General features: G+C 42.5%; 1 protein-coding gene across 4 annotated transcripts in view; it reads right to left on the bottom strand.

The window, feature by feature from the left end:
* The window catches only part of LOC112559018 (tumor protein p53-inducible protein 11-like), a 68,083-nt gene that overhangs the window by 24,808 nt on the left and 19,289 nt on the right, over window positions 1–23,986 (bottom strand). The window contains exons 1-2 of one of the 4 annotated variants that reach the window (XM_025229836.1): window positions 13,212–14,031; window positions 11,147–13,091 (exon numbers count right to left, since the gene is read on the bottom strand). The exons of the other annotated variants lie outside the window; for them this stretch is intronic. Of the exons in view, the coding sequence (XP_025085621.1) occupies window positions 11,147–11,220 (74 nt within the window). The 5' untranslated portion in view covers window positions 11,221–13,091; window positions 13,212–14,031. Of the gene's footprint in view, window positions 1–11,146; window positions 13,092–13,211; window positions 14,032–23,986 lie in introns of those variants that run through there. 4 annotated transcript variants of the gene reach the window in all.

The raw sequence follows: 23,986 nt of genomic DNA, 5'->3' as shown, positions 1-23,986 counted from the left end.
TACCCCTGTTTTAGCAACAATGTGCGAAATTCAAAGTGCTTTGGGACCAAGATGACGCCGATTCATCGATTCACCCGGAGAGTGCAAGATCGCCGCAGACGCCCTTATGTGAGGATATAGGGTATTGGCAAGGGTGAGGCAGTGCAAACTGGAAAGCCTCAGGTCTTGGTCCTATGCTTTTCCTACACCGAATCTTCCTACCTTTCCTGTCCGTTGATGGATGAGCCGACCTTTACATTTCAATCGCCAATGGCAACGAGGAATGTTTCGGCACTGCATCTAGTTCTTCACAGAATTACTTCTCTTTGCGTACTTCGTGCGTGGATCTTGGTGCAAACAGAAGGTCAGCAGTGGGGTCAGATAGAGATCGGATAGAGATCGACCAGCCCACAGTTGGCTTGTACGCTTGGCGGCGTCCATCTTCTTTCCAAGCAACACCGCATCTGATACCCGTTCCCTCTACAGGTCGCCTTGGTCACGACCAATAAAATACTAATAATAATAACAGCAATAAGAAGAAAAGACCAGTGAATAAAAGGAAAAGAAGAGGAATATTTATACAGTTCTGTTCTTTAACCTAGGTCAGGCTTTGCTGAACCTACTTAATGTTTTGCCAACTGAAAGAGGTCTTATTCTGCACACTCACATCACAGATATACCCCAGTCAAAGGAAAGAAATAATCGTAAACAATCCCTACACCGGCACAAATAAACACACAGCACAAACGTGTTATCGCTTTCGTGGTTCAATGAGAGGCAAGGCAGGAGAGAGAAAAGAGATAAGAGAAACAAGAAACAGGACTGGCAGGGTCTGTTCAAAGGATTCAGAGCATAAAGTGAAGCGTGGACTCGATGGCAGTCCCCGCGGTGTGCGGATGCTCCATGGGTCTCTGTGATTTAATGAGCCATTGCTGCAGACACTCGACGCCAGGCACACACATGATGGCAACAGCAATGAAAGAGAATCATAAGGTGGAAATAAGCAGCTTTTTCTGTGTGAATGTAGATGTGTACAGTATGTGTACATCTATACAAGACATCTACATAAATGAAAGTTAAAACAGTTGTGCCCGCGTACGTTTCCTTCCTCGTCCTCCTTGTTTTGAATTTCTGATTTGAAGAGACGCAGACAATTGAGAAGCCGATTACGATTTGCCTAAATTACAAATATTTCCAGACCATGAGGCCAAAATCTTCTGGAACAGCTGCTTCATTATGACTTTGTTTTAACATTTAATTACATGACTGACATTTCTTCGCAGATATTTTTATCTGTTTGTAACAAAGAAAAACAAGGTAATCGTCCCTTTGTACCCATGCCCATTATCTCTAAAGAAAGTCTCAACAACAAGACACAGGGTTGTTAGCTCTGGCCAAGGCAAACAGCACGTAAACACGGTCTAGAGTTACGATGCACGGCGAAGAAAGTGGTTTCCCCTTCAAACAGCGAGGATAACGAGGCAACTGCCGGACATCTAGCAAAGATTTGTTTATTGTTACAGATCACGTGCCTTGTGATGGACGGCGGCGCCTTTACAATGTTTACACTCTGCGTTGTTGACGCCGTTAGGCTAATTAGGCGCAAACTACCCTCCCCCTCCTTTGTTTCCCTCCCCTGCCTGCGGGAAAGCTCTGGCTCCAGTGCTCTAACGACTCTGTTGACCCGTTCTTTGCCTGTTTGTATGTAACAGAATAAACATAGCATTGCCACTGCGTGTTCCAACGGTCTAGACTGCCTAAGTGTTTCAAACATGTCTGCCCATGCTCCATTTTGTTGGCTCTTATTAGCCGCACTTTAAAACATTGCGATAAATATGCTTGTCCCATCTGTTATAATCCCAAAAGCTTTCTGCTCGTGTCACAATGTTAAGTGCTAGGAGGGAGGAAGCAAAAGCATGCGCATGCGCTGTAGCAAGAATAACGGTCCGCAGTTTAAACGATTTATGAGCTAAACTGATCGATGATGCCATGGCAGACAGTGATCGAGAGGGAGTGTGTGGCCGCATTGGGAACATCTTGTTAACTGTGGGTTTTTTTTCGGTTTTACGTTTTATTGTGGACAACATAGTGAAATGCTCATTGCCTGGCAGTTACTGGAACAAAACAGAACAATATGAAGGAAATATTGAAGAGCATCATTGGACAGTTCATCGCAATGACCTTTACCTGAAAAACATCGGACGACAAACAATCTTTACCTGGCAGGTAGTGGAACGAACGTCACAACCAAACCTGAGTAAGACGGGAAGCTTCAGAGATACCCGGTGATTGATGCCTAATATCGTGTCATAAGTTTCTCACAAAAAAATGTGTTGCAATGTTTCGCAAATGTATTTGTATTTCTGTTAAAAATCAGACTACATAAGTGACTTAAGTTCTAACGTCTGGCGTCAGACATCATTAGACCTTCCATCTCCTGCTGAAGAGTTCCTCTTGTCATGTCACATCTCAGGAACGGAGGAGTCTACGTCTGTACGAAACATGAGATAAGAATTTTTCAAAAGTTTGCCATTTGCAAAGGAAATAAATGTGTTTAGTTCATGTTACAAAACTCCAGTCAAGCTACACGTTCCCGAGAATAATAAAAATTCATTTAATGAAAAAAAAACAAAAAAAAAAAGTGAGGTTCAGACTCTAAGGCCCCGCCGCATGGAGACAAGAAGTATTCACAGGAGAGAATAGCCGGGGGTCTGGGAATACAAAGAAACGAACAGACAACGAGCGAAAAAAAAAACCGGATTATCAAAAGGAGATAACTTCGCCGACGTCTCCAGACCTCGACACAGTTCTTGATTGTGGTTGCCTCGTTAGCTTCAATCAGCCGTGTCTCAATCTAGCAATCATTATCCTGATTTAATCCCGGTGTAGTCAGCCTGCAGTTCTCTCTACATCGCTACTTCTCTTCCAACCACCTTCATCAAGAAGTGACCGGGGCACGGGACTACTCCAGACGATGAATGGCAACCAACGAGAATGTGAAAACCTAATTGCGACACTTTACAAGGTCCCTTGTCCTCAAAGTGAGGGAAGTCGACGACAACTAACGACTAGTAATCAAAATGTTGCAGCAAGTAAAACACAGTCAAGACACAGGATCTGTGTTCTCTGATGGCTGGAGTACAAGGGAGACTTGTCATCAAAGTGCCGCCTGCTGAGATGTTGGTGTGAACATCACGTGTAACCGAGCTTTGTGATAAAAATAAGTTTTGCGCAGGGAACAGAAATTCGATGCTTCGATCGGTCATTCACACTCCAAACAACATAGAATCATTATCAGTAATATCTGTTTTTTCAGGGGTTTTTTTTTTCCTTTTTGTGGAAGGAGAGTGTAAGCGGGTGGAGCGGGGGCTAACCGCGTTTAGGGGGGTTGTCGGGAGGGCTACAGCTGATTTCCTGTCATTTTCCACAATGCAAACATTCTTTTTTCTAAGCAAAGAGCCATTACCCAGTTGGAATTATATGCAAACACTCGCACTAAAGTGTCTAGATATAATTAAATGCTATTTTTAACTACACTGTGAATAACATGTCTTTGATCTGTTCCAACACGCCCGGGTAATATTTATGTAGGTGGCGTTGATGGCCAGCAAACCTGAACCTTTCTGATATTCTCCTACTCTGTGTGTAACGTGATTAAAACAGAATGAATGAAGGGATTTATCAGACAACTGTCAGAAAATGTTCTGACCTGTTGTCCTTTCTGAAACTTTAAAGTTGGACACCGTCTGCTGTTCCTCCCACACTTTACCACCTTACACCCCTGCAACAACATCAGCGACTGTCGTGCGACATTTTGCTGGAGATCGATCGTTCTGGAACACTTGCCATTTTTTTTTCCAGCATAGCCGCCGTGATAATTACATTGGGAAACAGGTAATTGAGTGTGTGAGCCACTGCGACTGACGAAGAGCATGGCTCAAATTTTGCAAGACCCACTTTCCCAAAGCATATACTAGAAGTGTTTGGGTTTGTCTAAGTATAAATGTTCTCGCGCTCGTCCGCTCATGCTTGTCTCAGTATGAAGTAGGTGTTAAAGGTCAAAGAAACGGAAGATTTAATTTGTCTTTTCGACAGAGTGACGAGTTTGTATTATACAGATTTATTCATAATGCCATAATGCAGCGAACTATTCAGACTGGTTCCAGTAACACCATTCAGTCCAGCATCTTGCAGGCTGCTGCTAGCGAGGGCTTGTGTATTGGCCACGTCATCTGTACTCACGCGATGCTTGTCAATACAACGCGACCCAACCATCACGATCTGCAGCCAAGATGTCCGCGCTGCCAAAGAAGAGGAAGTAATTAGAAGATTTTCGCGTAGCTAAGCGATCACGTGACAGGATGCAGCCAAGGGTTGGCTACCTCGTTGTTATATGTCTTTATTTTTTGTGTTTACAGCAAAATGAAAAGGGAAAAAACTCCAAGCAGTTAGGGGATATAGGGATAGCATCTCTGGAAGGCTGAATGGAGTCAGTTTCCAGAATAAAAGCTATTTTCAGCAACAAAAAACACGTTTGTGCTGCTTCGGAGAACGTTCTCTGTGTGGGAATTGTAAGAAAATTGACGAATGAACTAATGTCATGATTTCTTCGCATTGGTCTTGCTATTTAGGTAAGACAGTCACATCCTTGAGATGGAAGGAGTTCTCGCAACTTAATTTTTGTTTTAAAATATATATAGTGCCCCAGAAAGGCCGTGTACAAAAGTCCATTTATCTATATGGCAAGAAAGCTACCCGTCTAACTTAGTCCTTCTACACTTTGATATCTCGGAAGCTTCAAAAAAGAAAAGAGTGAATGAAAGTGACAAAACACTATTGAATGAAAAGAAATATCGCGTCAGTAGAGAGTAGATGTATGTTTTCGCAGTCTAGCGACTTTCTATACAATTCTACCTACACATGATCTGCTTCTCTAAACATAGCGGGTTTTTTATTTATTTATTCATTTATTTTTAGGTTTCCATGTCACCTAGTCTCCAAAAGGTTTCAAATACTGTAGCCATAGTCATGAAATAGGATGGAGGAGGCACTCTATCCTATAGGTAGCTATGACCGGAAGCAATGTTGTCTGGTAATTGAAGACAGGCGCAGAACTAGGCTGATAATTTAAAGGTTCCGTCATGCGTGCGGGCCACTGTTAACGTTAGAGACAGCTTGCTAAGGCTGTAGGTATTGAAACGGGATGTAAGTCTTCTTTACAACCATGGCTTCTTCCGCCACAGATATTGGAACGGAAGGACAGACATTTGAGACACGCTTGAGTGTGTGAATGGAAACCTCTCCCTGCCATTCCAGGGACAATACGTTCTCGGATTTATCACAGAAGTAAATGTGATGGAATGAAAGGACTGGGTTGCGTCGTAGCCATGCATTTCACGAGATACAGTGAACGACATACCATTATTGCTCCCTGTTTGAGACTGCTTACTTTACATGCCCCTTATCCACCATTTCCATTTTTCTGAAACCTGATTCTCTTACCTTCACTTCTCTTCATCGTTAGAGCAATAATAATTAGGACACGTTTACATGTAATGATGCTATGTAGAAATGTTTTATCACATGCAACATTAAGAAACGTTCCTAATCCACAAAGAAGAAAGTGTCAAGAACATGTGGCCTGTAAGTTCAACAGCACCATAGTGCATCTGCTTCTAGGGAAAATGCGTTATCTGTAAACCATAAACTATGAACAATGTCGACCCACACAAAGCACCGGTCAGAAGCTTGACAAGAGACGGTCTCCTCGATTCCACGGGTGGGATTATGCTGATAATCGCTTTAAATCACAGCGACCTCATGACCAGCTTTAAATCACACCGACTTCATGACCAGCTTCTTAAATTCTTCCTTCCTTTCTTTCTTTCGTGCCCCAACTCGTTAGCCATTGTTGCTCTTTACTTGCATATTTTTCCTCTACTGTTTACTGCATTCTCTCTGTAATATTTTGTAGTGTTGGCTGTAATGATTTGTTCACGAGCAGAAGAAATACAGCAACAGATGCAGAGAAGGAGAAATATAACAGAAATGAAAGAGTCGCCATTTAGTAGTGCTTGTTCTAAGGTGCATACAGCTGTTGTATCTTTCTTTCTAAGGATCTGTCAGGTACTTCCACAGACCCTAAAATAAGGGTAGATACTTTATTACACGTATAACAATTATCTGACAAGATGCTATTTTAAGAAAAGCTAATGAGATGTCAGAATTCATACACAAGGAATCTTCCTGTTCAAAGACAATATAAATCAGCAGAACTGAGGGCTAAAGATTATAATTAATTAAAATAAATAATAATGATCTCACGTCATGCTTCCACGCAGCTGAAACGTGCTTAAAACCAGTGACGTCAGACACGCGTGGGAAGTGGAACAGAAGACGTTTGATAACAAATACGTAATGGCTCTGACGCAAGAAATACGTAACTTATGAGACAAAAAGACGCAATTACCTTCGACAAGAAATACGTAATTTATGAGTTAAAAATACGTAATTACCTTCGACAAGAAATATGTAATGACTGGAAAAAAGTACACATCAGCTACATAATGGTTTAGCAAGAGGAAAACTATCTGGGTCCTTGTCCAGAATAAATCAGGCTCTGTTACAGGAAATAAGCCGGGTACCTGACAAGAAATTCATCAGGCTCCATGGCTCTAAAAACAAGCGGTCAATGAGACTCCAGTTGTGATCAATACGTTCACATGAGCCTGAGGCCAGACCACAGCTCCAGGGTGTCCTGTGTCAATGCACGTTCACTGAATGCACCTCACTCACGTCCACTGTATCATAGTAGCTCAGCAGTTCTTGTTTATTGATGTTGTCGATTTCTCTCTCTTTTTTCATCTCTCTCTGTAGTTTCCTCTCCCTCTCTCAATCTCTTTTTCTATGTTGAAACTGCTAAGAAGACGTAAACATTTAAATACTTGGGAGTCACCCTCTCCAAAGACGGCAACTCCTCGACAGGTATCCGCATCAAGATGTCAGCAACAACGGCTACAATAGCTTGGCTACAGCAGTATCCTCCGGTTTACCAAGTACGGTCTTTACAAGTCCGTTTTAGTAACAATCCTCATTTACGGATGTGAACTCTGCTAACTGATATGGAAATGATAATCCAGGCATTCAAGAACAAGGGACTGAGAAGGCTGCTCAGGATATATTACAGGAAACATAAAACCAATCAGTTTGTATGAAGTCAGGTAGTGACAGTCGTAAAACACCAGGAACCCCTTCTCTCAACAATCAAATGTAAATTGGTCTGGTTTGGCATTGTGATCCTGCGATACTTTGTTGAAAACCGTCCTTTAAGGAGTTAGGGGAGTCGATGTCGCAGTGTCCAGTGGAAGAACTGACTCACGAAAGCAAAGGAGTGGACTGGTCATTGGCAGGATCTGTTCACCGTCGCCCACTAAGGCCAGATGGGGATCCTTGTCAACAGCCGCGTCTGTCTCTTTCCCCCAGCACAACAACCGCCACCAACTAATGAATGAATGATACAAGCCTACAAACATCAAAATGCATAGAATGAAGTCAAACTTTTGACATTACTTGACACGCCTAATTGTGTATCAACACTTGCTTTATTTAGGAGACTTGTAAAACTCACTGATTCTGTTCAACAATTCATGGAGCTGGAAGTTTTCCAAATTCTTAGGAAAATCATTTGGTCACAGCTCTCCCATTAGCTGCAGTCTGCACAACGTAAATGTTCGATCCTCATGCCTGTCTTGTCGACCTCCTCAAGAAGGTTCTTAAGGTTTTTTGTTTTTTGGTTTTTTTTTTTTTTTGCTTCTCTGAAGTGGCCAAAAATAAAAGGCATATAACTGATGGCTGCTGCTGTAGGCTGAAGGACACTTCATCTTGCAGGCCATGATGGCTCTTAAAATAGGTAAAACCACGTGACTGAACGATGACTACATATTTGGTTTCTGTTGCGCTACCCCTGTCCCGATCCACCCTTCCCTTTTAGCCAAAATGAGAAAAAGACAGAGGTAACAGCATCGTGCTGTTCACAGGTGTAAGTCTGGAGTCGGAGGACGCTGCTAAGTCCACAAGCTACATAAAACACACAATCCTCAGGAAATGCTTTCATGTGTGAAAAGCACCGACTTTTTGCTCAGCCAGGGGTCGTTGTTTTATGGGGAGGTCCAATCGATCGACACCGGAGGGGACTTGTGCATAGACAGATATACACAAGAACGAGAAGGAAACATCTGGAATCCTACAAACAATATGGCGGCGATCACATGAAGCCTAAGGAAGCACCCGTATGTTAGCTATCAGAGGACACGAGTAAAGAAGTCCAGATCCGGTGATGTTTCTCCCCGTTCATCTCATCTATTTGCGGGCAGCCACTATCGGAAGTTGGACAGATTAGAGAAGTTCAAAGTTCGGGTGTGACGTCAGCAGTCAAAGACTGCCCAGGCTCCAGAAGTGGGTGCACGTGTGTGCGTGTGGGTGTACACGCCAGTCAATCGTATTTACACACAATCATCCACAGTCTCTTTTACACACAGTTACACTCATATATCCACTCAATAATAACCTCTCATGCTTTCTTTTTTCTCTTTCTCTTTCACTCACTTTAATCCTCAGCCCGTAGTTTTCTTAAACTCTCCCCCTCGCCACCGCCTCCATCTCCTCTCCACTCAGCCTCCCGCTCAAGAATCTGGCAAATTCCACTAACCCTGAGAGACGTGGTCGATGGCCGATCCATAAGACCGCTGAATACCGGCCCCGTGGTCGCAGGACGTTTTTTTCGGCAGTAGCCCGTATGTTGGAGATAGCTGGGTTAGGGGAGGGGCGCAGTAGATCTCCTTCCTCTCCCTTCTCTCTCTCCTCTCTCCCACACACGCTTTCTCTCTCTTCCCCAAGTTCTGCCTTTCACTGTCACGCCCTCTTCCCACAACCCCATCAACCTCTTCCTGGCTTACTCCACCTCTCTTTCTATCCTGTCTTCGTTTATTTTTATTCTTCTTCTCTTCCTCTCTCCTCCCTATCCATTCTTCTCATTTTTCAAACGTCTTTAATTTAATTCATTTTCTGTCTTCGTCTTTTTTTCTCTCTCTCTCTCTCTGCCCACTTATCATCCTTATCTATTTTTTTTTTATATTTATCTCTTCGATCTACAATTTTACGGGAAGACAATCCTTTATGGATTGAAGGCACTTGACAGATGTCAGCTTGCTGATGATGAGGGAAGTACGGCAGGATGGAAATAATCTTGCCAATGTCGTGTTCGCGTGTGGAACGGGATTGCACGCCATCGTCACGCCAGCCGCTGACCAGTCTCCTCTTACTGAACACGATGAAGACCTTGCCAGTGGGCATGCGCACTCATCTCGGTTTACGAGGGCAACAGAGAGATGAACATTGAGAACTCTTTTCAAAATTGTTAGTTAAAGGTCTGTGAGAGTGGAAAATCATTTTTAATGAGTGGGTCAAAAGTTACACTATCTCTAAATCTCTCAGTGGATATCAAACATTATGAATGCAAAACACGTGACATAGTCTACGATCCTTTTTACATCGGTAGTTGCCTTGACAACGGAGGTGTACACATCTACCCGATGCCAGTTTTTCTGGACACTTTCTGTCGATGGGGATACTCGTAGTGTGTGTCTCGAGAAGAGATGGTGTTATTCACATAGAAGTAGTGTTAGTACTGACCTCACCCCTGACTTTTGAAATAATTACTTTTGTAGATCTTTAATGTGTATTATTATTTCTAATTATACTACAATCGGATTTTTGGGGATTTAGAGAGTATTTTTCTTTGAATGATAATTGATTGCCAGTAATTTAGCCTTTAATAATCGTTGATGTGTGTGTGTGTGATTGAGAGTTGTGTGCATGACATACAGGCCAAGGACAATCTTCAATTCCTTTAATGGACTCGCACATGAGTCTGGCCGGGTGGGGAGTGAAGACCGGCCATCCACACCCTGGGGGTTCGTTAATTTTTACTGCGAGAGCATCTGGATGCTGGAAAAACATCGACACGCGGGAGAGGTGTAAGTACCTCTGCCAAGACACTGAACAGCCATTGGGTCCATCTAGAAGTGTGTTCGAGAAGAGAGCAACGAGAGACCAAGCTGAGACAGGGACGCATCATGGGGATACAGGACCCCCCAATGGAGAGTTTTCTCTCAGGGGTCCAGTCTGGTAAAAGTCAAGTCACCGCCGCAGTGACGGTAGAAAGGTCCTTGCTTCACATCTCAGGGCAAATTAATTTCTCTCTGGACGTGATACCTGCCAGCTGACCTTACTGCACTTGGTCCCTGTACCCTGGTTTTCTTTCTCTCTTTATCATTCTCACCTATTCCCTCCCCTCCATCCCGTCCCAAGTAATTCAAAAATACACGGAGATTCAGTTACAATATTACAAGGAGATTCAAGCATTTCTCTATCGAATAAACTTAATTAGCATGTTCATAGTTAAGTGATTCTGTCAAGCGCCCGTCTCAATAAATAAGTACATGGATCAGTTACAGAAAATTAGCAAAACCCTGTAGCAAAGCTGGTATATCTAGTTTCCCTGGCACTTCTATTATTCCAGAGACTATTGACCCGAGGGTCACAGCTGGATGTGACCTCACTAATAAACGATACAGACCCACCATCTTGCCTCAAAATGTCTTTCTAAAGAGCGCCGGACTCTGCAGGATTATATTGTCTCTCAGCGACGATCCACGCAGCTAGCCGCCCAGATGTCCAATGGGGATCAATAATCAATACAGAAAACAAATTTCCTTAACAAGGTAGCGACCCCACGACCTACGAGTCGCAAGAGAGAGAGAAGGAGAGCAAGCTGCAAGTGGGTTCGTCACATGTATACGTCACAGGGGCTCCTTCCTTGTGTAACTTCCTCAATGAACCATTGCTACTGTGGAATAAGGAAGATATTTTATTTTCTGGCCTGAGTGACTTTGAACCTGCCCTGTTCTGTCCCTACATCGAGCACGTTAAACGTACGACTGTAGGACAGCAGACGTCAGACATTTCTAACGTTTCGCTACAGTTAGCTAGTATATAGCATAAGTTCTGATTTCTTCTGTTACAAAGCGGTACAGATTTTAATCTACTCTTCACTTACCTACATGTTTATAGTATTGGGGTGGAGGAGGGAGAAAGATATCTCACTTACCAACGTTCTGTTGACGCCTCATATCTGACGTCGGTTATGCTGTCCGTTGATCTGACGCTCTGTGCTGCAGACATTTCCAACGGTTTATTTAAATAATGTTCCTCCTCTTCCACACCTTGCAGACCACACTCTCAGGAGCTGCCAATACAAACAAGTCGTGCGATGTTTACAGTCTACCTCCTTTTTGTATCCACTTTTCTAAATGATCGTCTCCGGAGTGGCGCTGGCTCTCACGTAATCCTCCCTGGACCTGCCACTGCCGTCAGATGTGAGTTCTCGCTCTTATCCACAAACTTCTTCACTGTGGCAGATGGCAATGTTGAGACGAGAGCCAGCAATGACTGCTCACTTTTAATTTTTTTTTTTTTTTTGCTTTTCACTGAAGAACTAACGGCGAATCCACGCGTTGATGAAGAGCATGTCACCTGCTAACCTATCATCATCGTTTCTTTCTCTAGTTTCGGTGAACAGGTGGCAAGGTGTTTCAAAGCCAGGTGCTTGAGTCAGCTGGCAAATAGAGTTTACAACGTACTCACTCCACTCCTGCAAAACAAATGACCGTCGAGCAAAATCTCACAGAAAATATTACAAAAAAATATTTCCTCCAAGCACACGCCGTTATTGATTATAGAGCGAGGAAACCTTGTCGCCTGGTCGCAGATTAATTTCAGCACAATCGCTTCTCCCCGTGATTACATCTGCAACTAGAGGCACTACATGCTCCGTGTTCCCAGCAGTTGGTTGCACATCACGCCAGCCTCCTCCCGACCTTAAACTGCCTCCGTGGTGGCCAAACAGCGCTCAGGCAGCCGACTTCCCCACCTGTCCTCCTGCTTTCATTTATAGTCGACGGTTGTATCACGACAGGATGCTGCCTGCATCAGGCAAAAATAGACGTGAATACCTTCTTGTTTGGCGAGGGGAAATTGCGAGAAGGGAGGTGAGAGAGATAAGCGCGTTCTCAAACCTGCCAGTCGAGTGTCGTCTGCGGCGTGTTGTCGGTTAAGGGTGTGGAGTTGTAGAGGAAGTGACGAAGGAAGGAGGGGGTGGAAAGATGAATGTCGTCTCAAGCAGTCACAACGGCTCCAAAGCACTTGTGTGACCTTGACCTGTGGTAAGTGACCCTGGCTCTCGATGCTCGAGTGGCGTTCTTTGAAGAAGGATTGAGGGGTGGGGTGATGGTGGGTGAGGAGCGGTGGCAGTGACACTGACCAAGCCCTTAGATTGCTTGAGACTTTGCACAGCTGGCTCTTGCCAACCAACAACAGAAGGTAGCCAAGCCACCGTTACCTTACTAACAAAAATCTCTCCTATAAACTGTCCGTTCATAAGGATCTGGCTTTGACGATTGACAGTTTTTACATAAAACCGGAAAAATGCTATCACTTTTTTGGGTTGATGTTGATCTTGGCATGTGAAAGAGAGTCAGCGATGAGGACCGATGATGCTGGTAACTAACAGAAGCAGAAGCAGACGTCCAGCTGTTACAGTCAATGACTTATGTGGAGTTTACCACGGATGGTGGAAGCTTTCCCTGGTTATTGCTAATCACGTGTCTGTTAGGTGGACTTAACGGGGAATGGTGACAGCCTTCACGATGGAAAAGCTTCTTTTTATGTATAGAAGGGCGTCAACACTGCGTTGGTTAGAACAATATTTCACTGCCGACAGACTAATCCACGGCGGGTCTGGCGCACACTCCACTATCCGCATAATCAATGATCAGTGCGTTTGTTTACTCGCACACCTGGCAGCGGCTTGTCCAGACGACAGCAGCGAGAAGGAAAGTCGTGCAGGGGTCAGGTGGTCGTCGAACCGCAGAATCAGCGAACCGGAAACTACGATGCAGAGGCGAAACAAGTTGCAGAATGCAGATGAGGAAACATGTAGTGCGCCTTCCTACCGGATATGACATCCCATCCTCCTGTAGCTTACTTCTGCCTCTCTGAAAAACAAGCGTGACTCGGCCATATTAAGAGTGTTGCCCTATTGTCAGTTGAGAGTTCCATTCGGTGTAGCCGGCGTTAGAATTATGGACATAAAAAAGAAAATTGGAGCAGCCTACCTTGCCAGTTCAGAAACGACTAAAGAGCTCCTGTGTCCTTAGTAATGATGGACTGACAGTGTTATGAAGATATCATTGTACGCAGTGACTTCCAGATGGCAAGAAGACAGTCGGTCATCGACTCCTGTGGACTTGGTAATGAGAGAAGTCCTCTTCAGAATAATCTATGATGCCCGAAATATAATCCCTGATGATCCACGAACCAATATAGTATCGGTCATCGCTTCATTTTTATGGTCTCGACATTTATTTCCATTCGAGGACTATCACGTCATGTGTTGTAACGGACTAACTGTTACATTTTATTCCTCCTTGCTGAGCGCGGCTAAGCTTCTATTTTTCACTGTCAGCTGTCGACTAGAAGCCCACATGGGCTTGAGCAATGGCTGCTGGTCTGGCCACCGTCTGACTCATTTTCGTGGACGAGAAAACTGAGTGAGAATTTCCTGTCACGGAGTCGTTCCCCTTTTGCTTCATTCGGATTGTTTTCGTCCTTGCAGGCTCTGGGGTCAAGGGTGCTCAGGCCGGCTGTGAGGTTGACGGGCGGTGGGAAACTGTTGGCAATCTCCAACGCCAAGAACAATACGTTGTTACGTGAGCCGACGTGGCAGTGAGAGCGGAGAACAGTCACGTGTCACCTGTGTCGCCAACGTGCAATGTGCTCGAAACTTAATCACGGGGATTGAGGAAACTATGGCTTGCTCTGGAGGTAGCTCTCCTGTCAAATAACGCTGGGAGTCAGAGAAAGTCTCCGAGCAGGACGTGGCGTGCCACACGGCGCGTGCAACATGTGCGCCTCTTAGCTTTCGTCCTCCACCCAAACGTTTACTGTTGGCATGACAGAGATGAAACGCAAATAAATGACCAGCTTTTTTTCCCATTTTCTGCAGTTACAGCCTCCCTACATTAAAGCTTTTCTCAGGAACAAAAACAAAACCAAAAATAAAAGAAGGAAATAGAGTTACTCCGTTGCTCTTTTTCTCCCGCGCTGGTCTTAAATTACTTCGAGCTCAACAATAAACAAGACATACACACAGCACAGCATGTATTTATTTTTTCAATCTGATGAAGAATGTTTTTTAAAACCTTTAAGAGGTATTGTAACCACAGAGCGACAAGGACTGAGGGATGTTTTGTTGTTGCAAACAGAGGGTCAAGAGTATTGTGTACAAATAATGTAAAAGTGTAATTTATAGACACAGTCTTTGCCGCCCTCATTTTAGTCTCTTTCCTTCGCCCATTCTCTCTCTCTCGTTTTTTGATTGCTATAGTCTATTTCTTTATTCTTTTCTTTAATGTTCAGAAGCCTTATGGCAAGTGGTTGAGTTTTGATTTTTTTTTCTATCTCTCTCTCGAAAACATACTCATACACAAAGAACACACAGTTACATGCACACAGACACACTGGCAAAAGTTCAAACAAAAGCCAGGAAGAGAAAATTTCCGAGGAAACTGAAATGAAGTTTACCGTGTTAATTAATATTTCCTTGTCATGTGTAGGTCTGTCCTTTCCTTGGATGGCATATGTGTTTTAATCATGCGTTTTTTTAATGTGTGTGAATGCGTGTTTACATGTGTGTTTAAAAGAGAGAGAAGGGGAAGTTAAGAATAACAGGATACAACATTAAGAAACTTCTTTTTTCGGAAAGTAAGCTCAAAAAACTCACTCACGTCGTTTCTCCTTCCAAACACAGTTTGATGCATTCACGTTTCTTTTATTTTCTCTTGCTTAAAATTTAAGCTGTAATGGAGCTGAGGTCGTGACAGTTGCAACATTTAGTGGAGTTTGCTCAAGTTTACCGGAAGCTCTTTTACGAAGAATTATGGGAGTGAAGTCATGCCAATGGACTGCCTCGGGCAATGAAGTGCGGAAATGGAAGATTAGACTTCAAACTATTCAATTTATTTTAAGGCTTGGAATTGCATTGCATTACGCAATCCATCTTTACTTTCCTTTTGGGGAATTATTTATTTCACTGTTCTACAAAAGAGATAGAAAGACAAAGAGAGACGAGAGGGAGGTAGAAAGATGCAGCAAAAATGTCTACTTGCACTTGACTGACACCACGGGGCCAACAAAGTCTTTACGAAATGGATGAGCATGATTTCAAAGCTTTATTAGTTATATATTATATGATTGCGGAAATTTCGTCAAGTGAATTCACTGAGAAGTCTGCAGGAAAATAATTTCGCTGTGTGATAAGTGGCCCTGACCTCGTTCAGTTTCGTAATGGCTTCCGTAAGGCGTTAAAATTTGAATTACAACTCAACATTAATCTGACCTCTGACCTTTGATAAAGGAATTGGCATTCCTGGACATCCGTCCTCTCCAGTCAGACAAATACAATCCCAGATTTAAGCTACACTTAAATTATATATTATTTCTAATGGCTTCTTCTAGGCATTAATCACCTTGAAACTTTTCTTTAAAATATGTATTCAGATCGTCCTCTTGTCTTTTTTCGGAAAATGTTCTTTACAAGTTCTTCCTTTAGCTTTGATACTGGCTTAGAGAGATCCCAAAGCGCCACCAGACAGCCTTGGAGGGAAGAAGTAATGTCAGAAAGCGGTCTGGGGTTTACAGAGGTGTGCTTTAAGACAAAATTTCAAGAAAAGAACTTCTTCCATGGAACGAAATTAAATGCAGTGATGACAGTCAGCTGAAACGTGATACAAAATTGATGAATCTGCACTGAAATCTGAGCACTGGTGATGGCAGGGAAGTTGTTGTAAGACTAGACCGAACTTATTCTTCCGCGAACTTAGCTCGGCGGTTAGCAAGTGCTTGCTAGAATGAGTTCATTCAGAGATACTCATTGTCTAGATGTCACTTTGACTGCCGGAAATTTGCCGGATATGACAAGCTCACGTGACCGAGTGTGCAGTAGTCAGGTCCGTCTGGTCATCAAAACTTTCCAGGACAGTTAAAGGATCAGGCAAGTCAAATAATAAGTTGGGCTATATGATGGATACTGACTTCTAAATGCGGATAACAAAGCGATAGTCTACTAAGGATCGCGTCTGAAACAAAACGAACACTACCATAGCACGCGTGCCATGAATTAAACTTCTACTGGACTGCTAACTCAAGAGTCACGTGATCCAGCATGTCAACAATGGCGCAATGCTATAGTCATGACTGTTGTGTACAGCAGCAAATTTGCCTCAAGGTTGTTCAAAAAGTAAACAAACATGTACCAGAGTGTGGCTAAGTTTGGCAATGTCTTTTTTGACTTATTGGTTATGTAAAATGGTGTCCAAGGTTTCACAAACTTTGGCAAAGCTTTGTGTGAAGGAAATCGAAGACAAAATGGTTCTGATGTCAACATTCTAGGCACTTGGAACTCGAGGTGATAGGAAGTGTTGCTTTCAAGCATCTTTTCCAATATATTGACAACTTAATGTGAGTTTCGAGGTTGGACTTCTGCGCTTTCTTTTGTTAACCCAGATCGAATTTTCTGCTTGTATATGTAATTTGTTTGAAACAGATATTCAGAAATGCGAAAAGGTGTCCTGTTGTATAAAAAGAACAAAACTAGGCATTTTAAGACCGACAATGTAAGGAAATTGCTGCCAATTTTCTTACGTGGAAAAAATATTAACAAATGGTTGCGTAGCTATAAATACGTATATCGCAAATAAGGTCGTTATGTGGACCCCCAAGAACCCCTTCTGGCAACAGTGAAGCGGCACAAATTTGTCTAATCTGGTAATGGAACCTGTCACCGCATTCTAAGACAGTGCTTCGGGGTACCTAGGAGAAAGGCTGAATCCAGGGTAAATAGAAAAAAAAAACAGGCTCGTGAACAGCAAAGAGACAGACTGGACATACAATACAGGACGTGTCTAACCCTAACCTGACACTAACACTAACAACAGACCTTGTAGCCAGCAGTGTCAGCAGCTGTGTTTATCCAGTCCCACCGACCAGTCCTGGTCAACCATTAAAGCTGGTAATGAAGTAATGGTCAAGGAAGGGACCGAATGAATAAGTAGATAAAAAAAGAGCCAGTAAAGAAAATGGGTTAGTAGATATTCACGCGCTTGAACTGCTTGGTAGGTCTGAACAAGGCTTAAGAGAGAGAGATGGAGGAAAAGAGAAATAGGAGTAGACAAGGAGGTCTTCCATATTCCATTCATGCCAGTCAACCAACCAGACATAAGCTATACCACAGGCGAGCAAGAACATGAATGTCACTTGGCAGAAGAACCTCATTTATAGCGAACTTTACATCCCAGTAAGCTTCTCAGTCTCATTCTCTCGCCATCTCTGTTCCCAGCCCCCAGCTCCCAGCTTTCATCCCCGTCCGACAAAAATAAGAACTTTAGGACATGGTGCAATACATTTCTAACTCCTGGTGAAGTATTGCAGCAGGGATAGTGTGGCATTTACACCGTATGGCATTACTTAGTCCAGAGTTCGCACAGAAATAAGTAATAAAGTTAAATTCTTGTCTAAGAAAGACAAGAAAAAACAAAATAAGAAATGTAAGAGAGAAAGAAAGAAATTAAGCTGCAAAGCCCGCACAATAAGACCTCATCTTAATTTCATTGACAGCAAATGCATCTCCCTTCACCCTTTCCTGTTTCTATCTGTCTTTATTGTCCTCTCCAATTAATCATCTGCCATTGTCGGCTCATCACCAGCGAAAATTTCTGCCGCTGCTGGCTGGCAGCGAGAAATAAAGACCAGCAAAATGTTTTTAAAGAATGTTTTTCGTCTATTAATTAGAGAGATAGATAGCTTTGAAATGCATTATTTATGTCCCCGTTTGTCCCTTCATGCATCATAAGACCAATGTTCATCGGCCCAAAAAAATACAGCCATCACTGATGTGCTGTCCTGCAAATTCCAGGCTGACTCACGTGGATTTTTACAAGACTTTAGCTTCTTCGGGTTTGTTTTTTTATTTATTTCTTCTGTTCTCTTTATTATCCCTTTCCGGAGATAACGCCTACGCCACCAGTCACAATCGTCAAATAAATTTTATTATTATTGTGGAAGCTAAGAAAGACAAAAAAATTAAGAACGTGCTCGGCTATTCTCTGTCCCAGACATCTCCGCCACTCTGTCTTTGAGAGCTCTCCATTAGGCAAGTCAGATTTACAAATCAAAGTGAAGAAAATGATGGAGGAAGGACAAGAACTATTTATCTTGTTTTCACGAACTGCATTTAGAATGTCATTATTATTTCATATGACATGTGTTTTTATGTAACTACGGTTATTAGCAAATTGTGATTATTTCTTATTAACTTTCCAGCAAATTCTTACTGGTAGCTGCGAGAGACAATCATTAGCCGATGTTTGTTGATGTGAGCATGATGACACCCTCATACACATCAGATCATATATATGACACCTGTATTCTCGACATTCAGAAAATTACATAGCTTTCCTTTTGTAATCTTTAATAATCAGAAGTATAGATTTTACACCTGCGTTATGCGAAACAAATGTGTTAGTGTGCTTGTGTGCGTATGTTGATAGGAAGAGGAATGGGGTGAGAAAGGGAATGAGTGATGAGATCTTTCGTAGAGATTCGCCTGGTGGCGTGACAGACCCCTGTTTCCTCGCAGACGAGAAGTTCGGAAAAAGGGTGAGATCGCGTGATGGCGGAGAGGAACCTGGCGGCTTCTCGATGCACGATCTGCAATGCAAAGAGTCAGACCTTGTGGAGGTAGACCGCTATTCTACACGAGGTATTGTGCCCCTGTTGACAACTTTCTAAAAATACTTTCCTGTTTCTCTCAGTGGGAGTGTTTTGTCCACGGCAGCAGCGTCAGGAATTGCTTTGGAAGGTCGTGGATTTGCCAGTCCACCAACTTCTCATTTTCTCTTGCTTATTCTGCCATTACCAATAACTGATTTCAATAGAGCAGGAGGATAATTTGATTCTCTCGGTCTCTAACACAAGGATATCGTTACCTTGACGACGGACGGACACTCTGTAAGCTATCGACTTTTGCAGTTTCCATATTGCAGGCAGGGGCTGACGGGAAATGGCGTGGCCGGTCAAGGGCGACATGACAAGCTTAGTCTCACCAAGCCCCACTTTGGCTTCACTCACTTTCCACGACAAACCTCTCCTTCTATAGGCTTCCTGTCTTTTTCAAAGTAGCTTAATTTTTTTTTCTTTTGGTTAAAGTACATTGAAAAAAAAAACTAGTCACGTGCACAATTTGTGTCCCGTGATTTGGTAAAACTCAATAGCAAGATACTACTTCTCGACATTTGGATTAATACCCCTCGACTGCCACTTCAGTCATCGGGATGCAGGCCTGGAAACTTCCTGCTGCAGAGAAAGAGGTTAACAACACAGCTGTCCAGGAAGTGCTTGGATAAGTCTTACGTTATAAAAGTTTCAGCCAATGGGAGACCTGGGAACATATGCTAATTAGGCATTTCGTGAAATCCCAATTTTGACTTTTTTTCTGTGCATTCTGTTTGTAGGCGCGTATTGTCAGTTCCTTAGCTTATCTCTCTCGGTTACTTCACGTGGATGCTTAGATGGAGATCTCCCCACCCACCCCCCACCCCCAACCCCCCGGTCTTATCAGAGGAATTTTTGTTTGTTTGTCGAAGTGTTTCAAGTATCTGAAAGTTACAACAGACTGAAACAAGAATTTTCGGCAAAGAGAGTTCCATGTTGAGGAATATATTGACATGATAGTTCACATCTCGCTGTTCATTACATCTCTCTCTCTCTCCCTCCTTCCCTCCCTCCCTCCCTCTCTCCCTCCCACACACACACACATTTTAAAACTCTCCCCACAAACTTCACCATGATGTCTGAACTAGTTTGCAAGTCCAAAGTCCTTGTACGAAGTTTCCGAAAGTAATTTTCCTGACTCCTGCCCCGCCCCCTAGGGTCACTGAGGGCTGTAAACCGCTCCACTGAGAAGTGAAATCACCGTTGTTGGAGTGTGAAGTCCAAACGTCACTTGGCTTCACCGCACGTGACGCAACGGAGGACAAATTCCAGTCTCGCGAGATTTTTCTCTAACGAGATGCTCTTGAAGAGAAGAGCACTCTCCTGTTATCTCCAAGCGAAAGCCTATTTCTTTCTCTGAGGGGAAATAAATCCAGTATCATCCGGTTCGTGAATGCGAAAGCATTCTCATAACATAAACTGGAGTTTTCGTGTTCATCTAAAAGTTTTTTTTCACTTCAAGAACGCAAAACGCAGCTGAAGCTGTATGACAAAAGGTCGAGTGGAGGGAAAAGTCGAGCTGCCCAAGATTTCATGTCGCCATACGACTTGAGCATGTCAATGAGAGCCAAGACCACTTTCGCAAAATGATGGTTCACAAAAAAATAGCAAGCCGAATGTTTTGTTTTGTTTTTTTTTATTATTTCTGACCTTTACTAAAAGCTATCTAAATACAAAGTTTCGTTTCATTAAGTTTTAAAACAAGGCATTAGCGTCCACTCACGAGTTTTTATCCTCAGACATTTGCACAATAAACAAAAGTCACTACAGCGTTATTTCATTTCTGTTTAAACTAAAAAAATTTAAAAAATGTAATAAAGTACTATGTTACCAAAAAGATGGGAAATCAGTTAATAATACTCCTGATGATTGAACTGTGAGAACTCAATGAACTTTCTCTTTCTGATCAAGTATCTTTCTTAGAAGCTCTCCGTGATTTGTTGGTTCTGCAAGTTACAGACTGGAGACAGTGGTGCTATTTGTCACAATACCTCCAAATGGCTGTGATTCTCCCGACATTCTGAAGTTTATTTAACTAAAGAAACCTCCCAAGGTTCCATTCAGTCTGGGCCGTGGGCGGCGGCCTCACCTGAGGGACAGTTAGCTCAACAGAAGACGACATTTACGACTTCCACAGCGGTGCCTGATACGTCCAGTAGACAATCAGACAGCATTTCTTCTAACCTGAGCAAAAGTGATCCACGAAAAAAATACATTTTGTATTATTTTAGCTTAGAGAAGGTATTTAAGCAGTTAGATACAGTAGGGAACTGTCCAGGGTAGCGGCTGGACATGGCGAGGGTGGACAACAAGAATTTATATGGGGAAAATGCATAACGTGTCACCAAAGCATAGAAACATATTTAATATGTAACAGAGCTGAGTGAGCTTTGTAGAGCATTTCAAAGAGTTTTATAAAGACTGATATCAGAATAGAATCAAAGGCACCACATAACACGCGGTCCTCCAGTTACACTGTGTAATAAAGCCTTTCTGAATCCCGTGGACAACAAGCTTTAATCCAAAACATATTTATTCAAGATTTTATTAAACTGGCTTTAGGAACTGATCAAACCTTTCTCGTGGTTTCTTCACTAATGAGGTCTTTTTGCCAAGAAAAGCAATATAGATAGAGACGTGATCGTGTGAATGTCTATTACAGACTAAATCCTAGACGGGAGTCTTTATGTCCTCCACCAATGAATACACAGCTCCGAGAAACAGTTCTTTAGTATCTCCACTCTCTCAAAGCACGGAATGCCATCAGAAAAACTAAATTAAGGGCCAGTAAGTGCGACCGTAAAATAACCCCGGTGCCTCTTTTAAGTTCTCAATGAAGGTTGTTTACGACTCTACTTGTTAGTGAAATCAACATTGTCCGAGACAACAATAGTTATACACAAACTCCACACATTACAGACGGCTTACAATCGACGAAATTCAATACAGAAATAGATAGGGTGTAAAACCTCCTTGTCTGAGACAATGCAGGGTTGTTCTTTTGTGCAGTCAACGTCTGCAAGCATCTTAGAGACTGTAGACACTTTTATTGTCGGAAAATGTCCATCAGCTAGACACCTGAGCTAACTGAAGATGCTCTGATTCCATCCTGTTTATGGAATAATCTTACGAAATTGTTTTCGTGTCAATGTACGATGGTCAGTAAGTGTTTTACAGGGCAACCTCTAGATTATCTCTGGACCTCATAGTTACAGAAGCTCCCTAAGTGACCCCTAACCCGGCTGACCAGTAGGAATGGGGGACACTTTCATCAAGTAATGTGTTGTCAAACCTTGCTCTTCACATACTGTGTCGTATACAGAGTGAAACACTCCTTGTCGATGTCCCTAATGTCACCACACTATGGACCCTCTCTACCTTTGACCTTTGTGCAAAGCAAGATGCAACATAAGTAGCCTCGTATTTCTAGTTTCCTGCAATTTTGAATAAAATTGTTTGTAAGTAATGCTGTTTAAAATGAATGGTTCATGAGAAACAACTGCATACTTTGTATAAATTAGATTGGGTGTGTCAATTTGAAACTTTCTAAACAGAAAGCTAGCTTTCTTTAGAATATTCAACATGGTTATGAATCACAGGCAAAGTGTTTCATGCAAACAGGCTCACTTCATGGAAAATCTCCTCCACACCTACACCTTTACATCCCAATAGTGAACTAAAGGTCTAGATACCTCAACTGTAGCCATGTTTATTTAACCCATAGCTTAAAATAACATGAATCATTTCTATTTCCTCAAATCAGGTGCGGAAACGAACTCGAAATTTTATGAACGAAGTCTTTATCTTATTATCAACAAGGACAAAAATATATTGGAGGCCTGATTTGTTCTGTAGTGCTGTTAGCAAATATCTACTGTGTATGTAATGATCACCCACCACCACCACCAACACCACCACCACCAACACTACCACCAGCTGCCTGGAAAATGTCCGTCCTTTACTAAGTAGTTCAAGCAATGGCGTCCTCCACATGCCGAGTCTCACAGCCACTTCCCGACAATAAGTAATAAACCTGTCGGCTAAATGACTTTACACCTGGCCATTGTATTACTAAGATGTAATACTACCATATAACTGTGAACAATACTCCCACACTTAACATCGGTGGTTGAGCAGGACTGGGATCAGACTTAATATATCAGATGATGGTTCATGACAGTAGACAAGTTGAAATCTTTGCTCTACTCATCAGCTAATTGTGAATTAAAGCTCGAAACGCATCCAGTTTCTTAAGGTTAGTATTGATATAAGTCTGTCCAAAAACTTACTACTCTGCTGAAAATTATTTATACAGATCATGCCAATAATAAGTGCACTAAGGTATAGGTCTAGCAATCGCGTTTCAACCCGTTCAAACGCGTTTTTATGAATTTTCTGTCTAAAGCTGTGCCTGTAGACTTCATGCACAAGGACAAAAAAAAATGTATAAAGGACAGGAAATGACAATACAGGGTCATTGCAGAATGAAAAAACAGCCTAAATGAATTTTTTAATCTTTTGGAGGAGAAAGAATAATACAAAAATCTGTTGAAGTCTTTTCAAGATGAGTTAACTGTGGGATTCTTTGAAAGCGAAATAATTCCGGATTGACAGGAGAGATAAAACTTGATGAAAATACATCTTGAGTTTTCATTGTTCGCGTTGAGCCTTTGATTTCTGATGTCTACACAAAATGTATTCAAAGGCTTCTTTCTAAAGCATTGCTGAATTGCACTGATTTTAGGGTCTGCTGTTGCGAAGACGGTTGTCATCGACGCCATCAGCAGCAATACAAGAAAGACACGTTCATTGTTCTAGAGAATGTCCTAGAAGGTAGGGGAGTTCATGTCCATCTCAGCCTGTAACTTTTCTTTTGATAAGTCAACTTAAGATTGACGTCAACTGCCAGAGTAAATATTTTTCTAGCCACTTCATTACTCAGGACTTCTCTCGCAGACATGATTGTGCTCCTCGAGCAGGCGTTTCCTAGTTTTTAAATAAGAACAAAAGAAGAGTAAAAACATATGTTCACTTCCATTTCGACCGCCAGACTGTCTTCGAA

The sequence above is a fragment of the Pomacea canaliculata genome, linkage group LG3 (genome assembly GCF_003073045.1).
Source record: "Pomacea canaliculata isolate SZHN2017 linkage group LG3, ASM307304v1, whole genome shotgun sequence".
NCBI lineage: Eukaryota > Metazoa > Mollusca > Gastropoda > Architaenioglossa > Ampullariidae > Pomacea > Pomacea canaliculata.
Note: the sequence above shows the minus strand (reverse complement) of the source record. Positions and strands in the feature narration are given on the sequence as shown.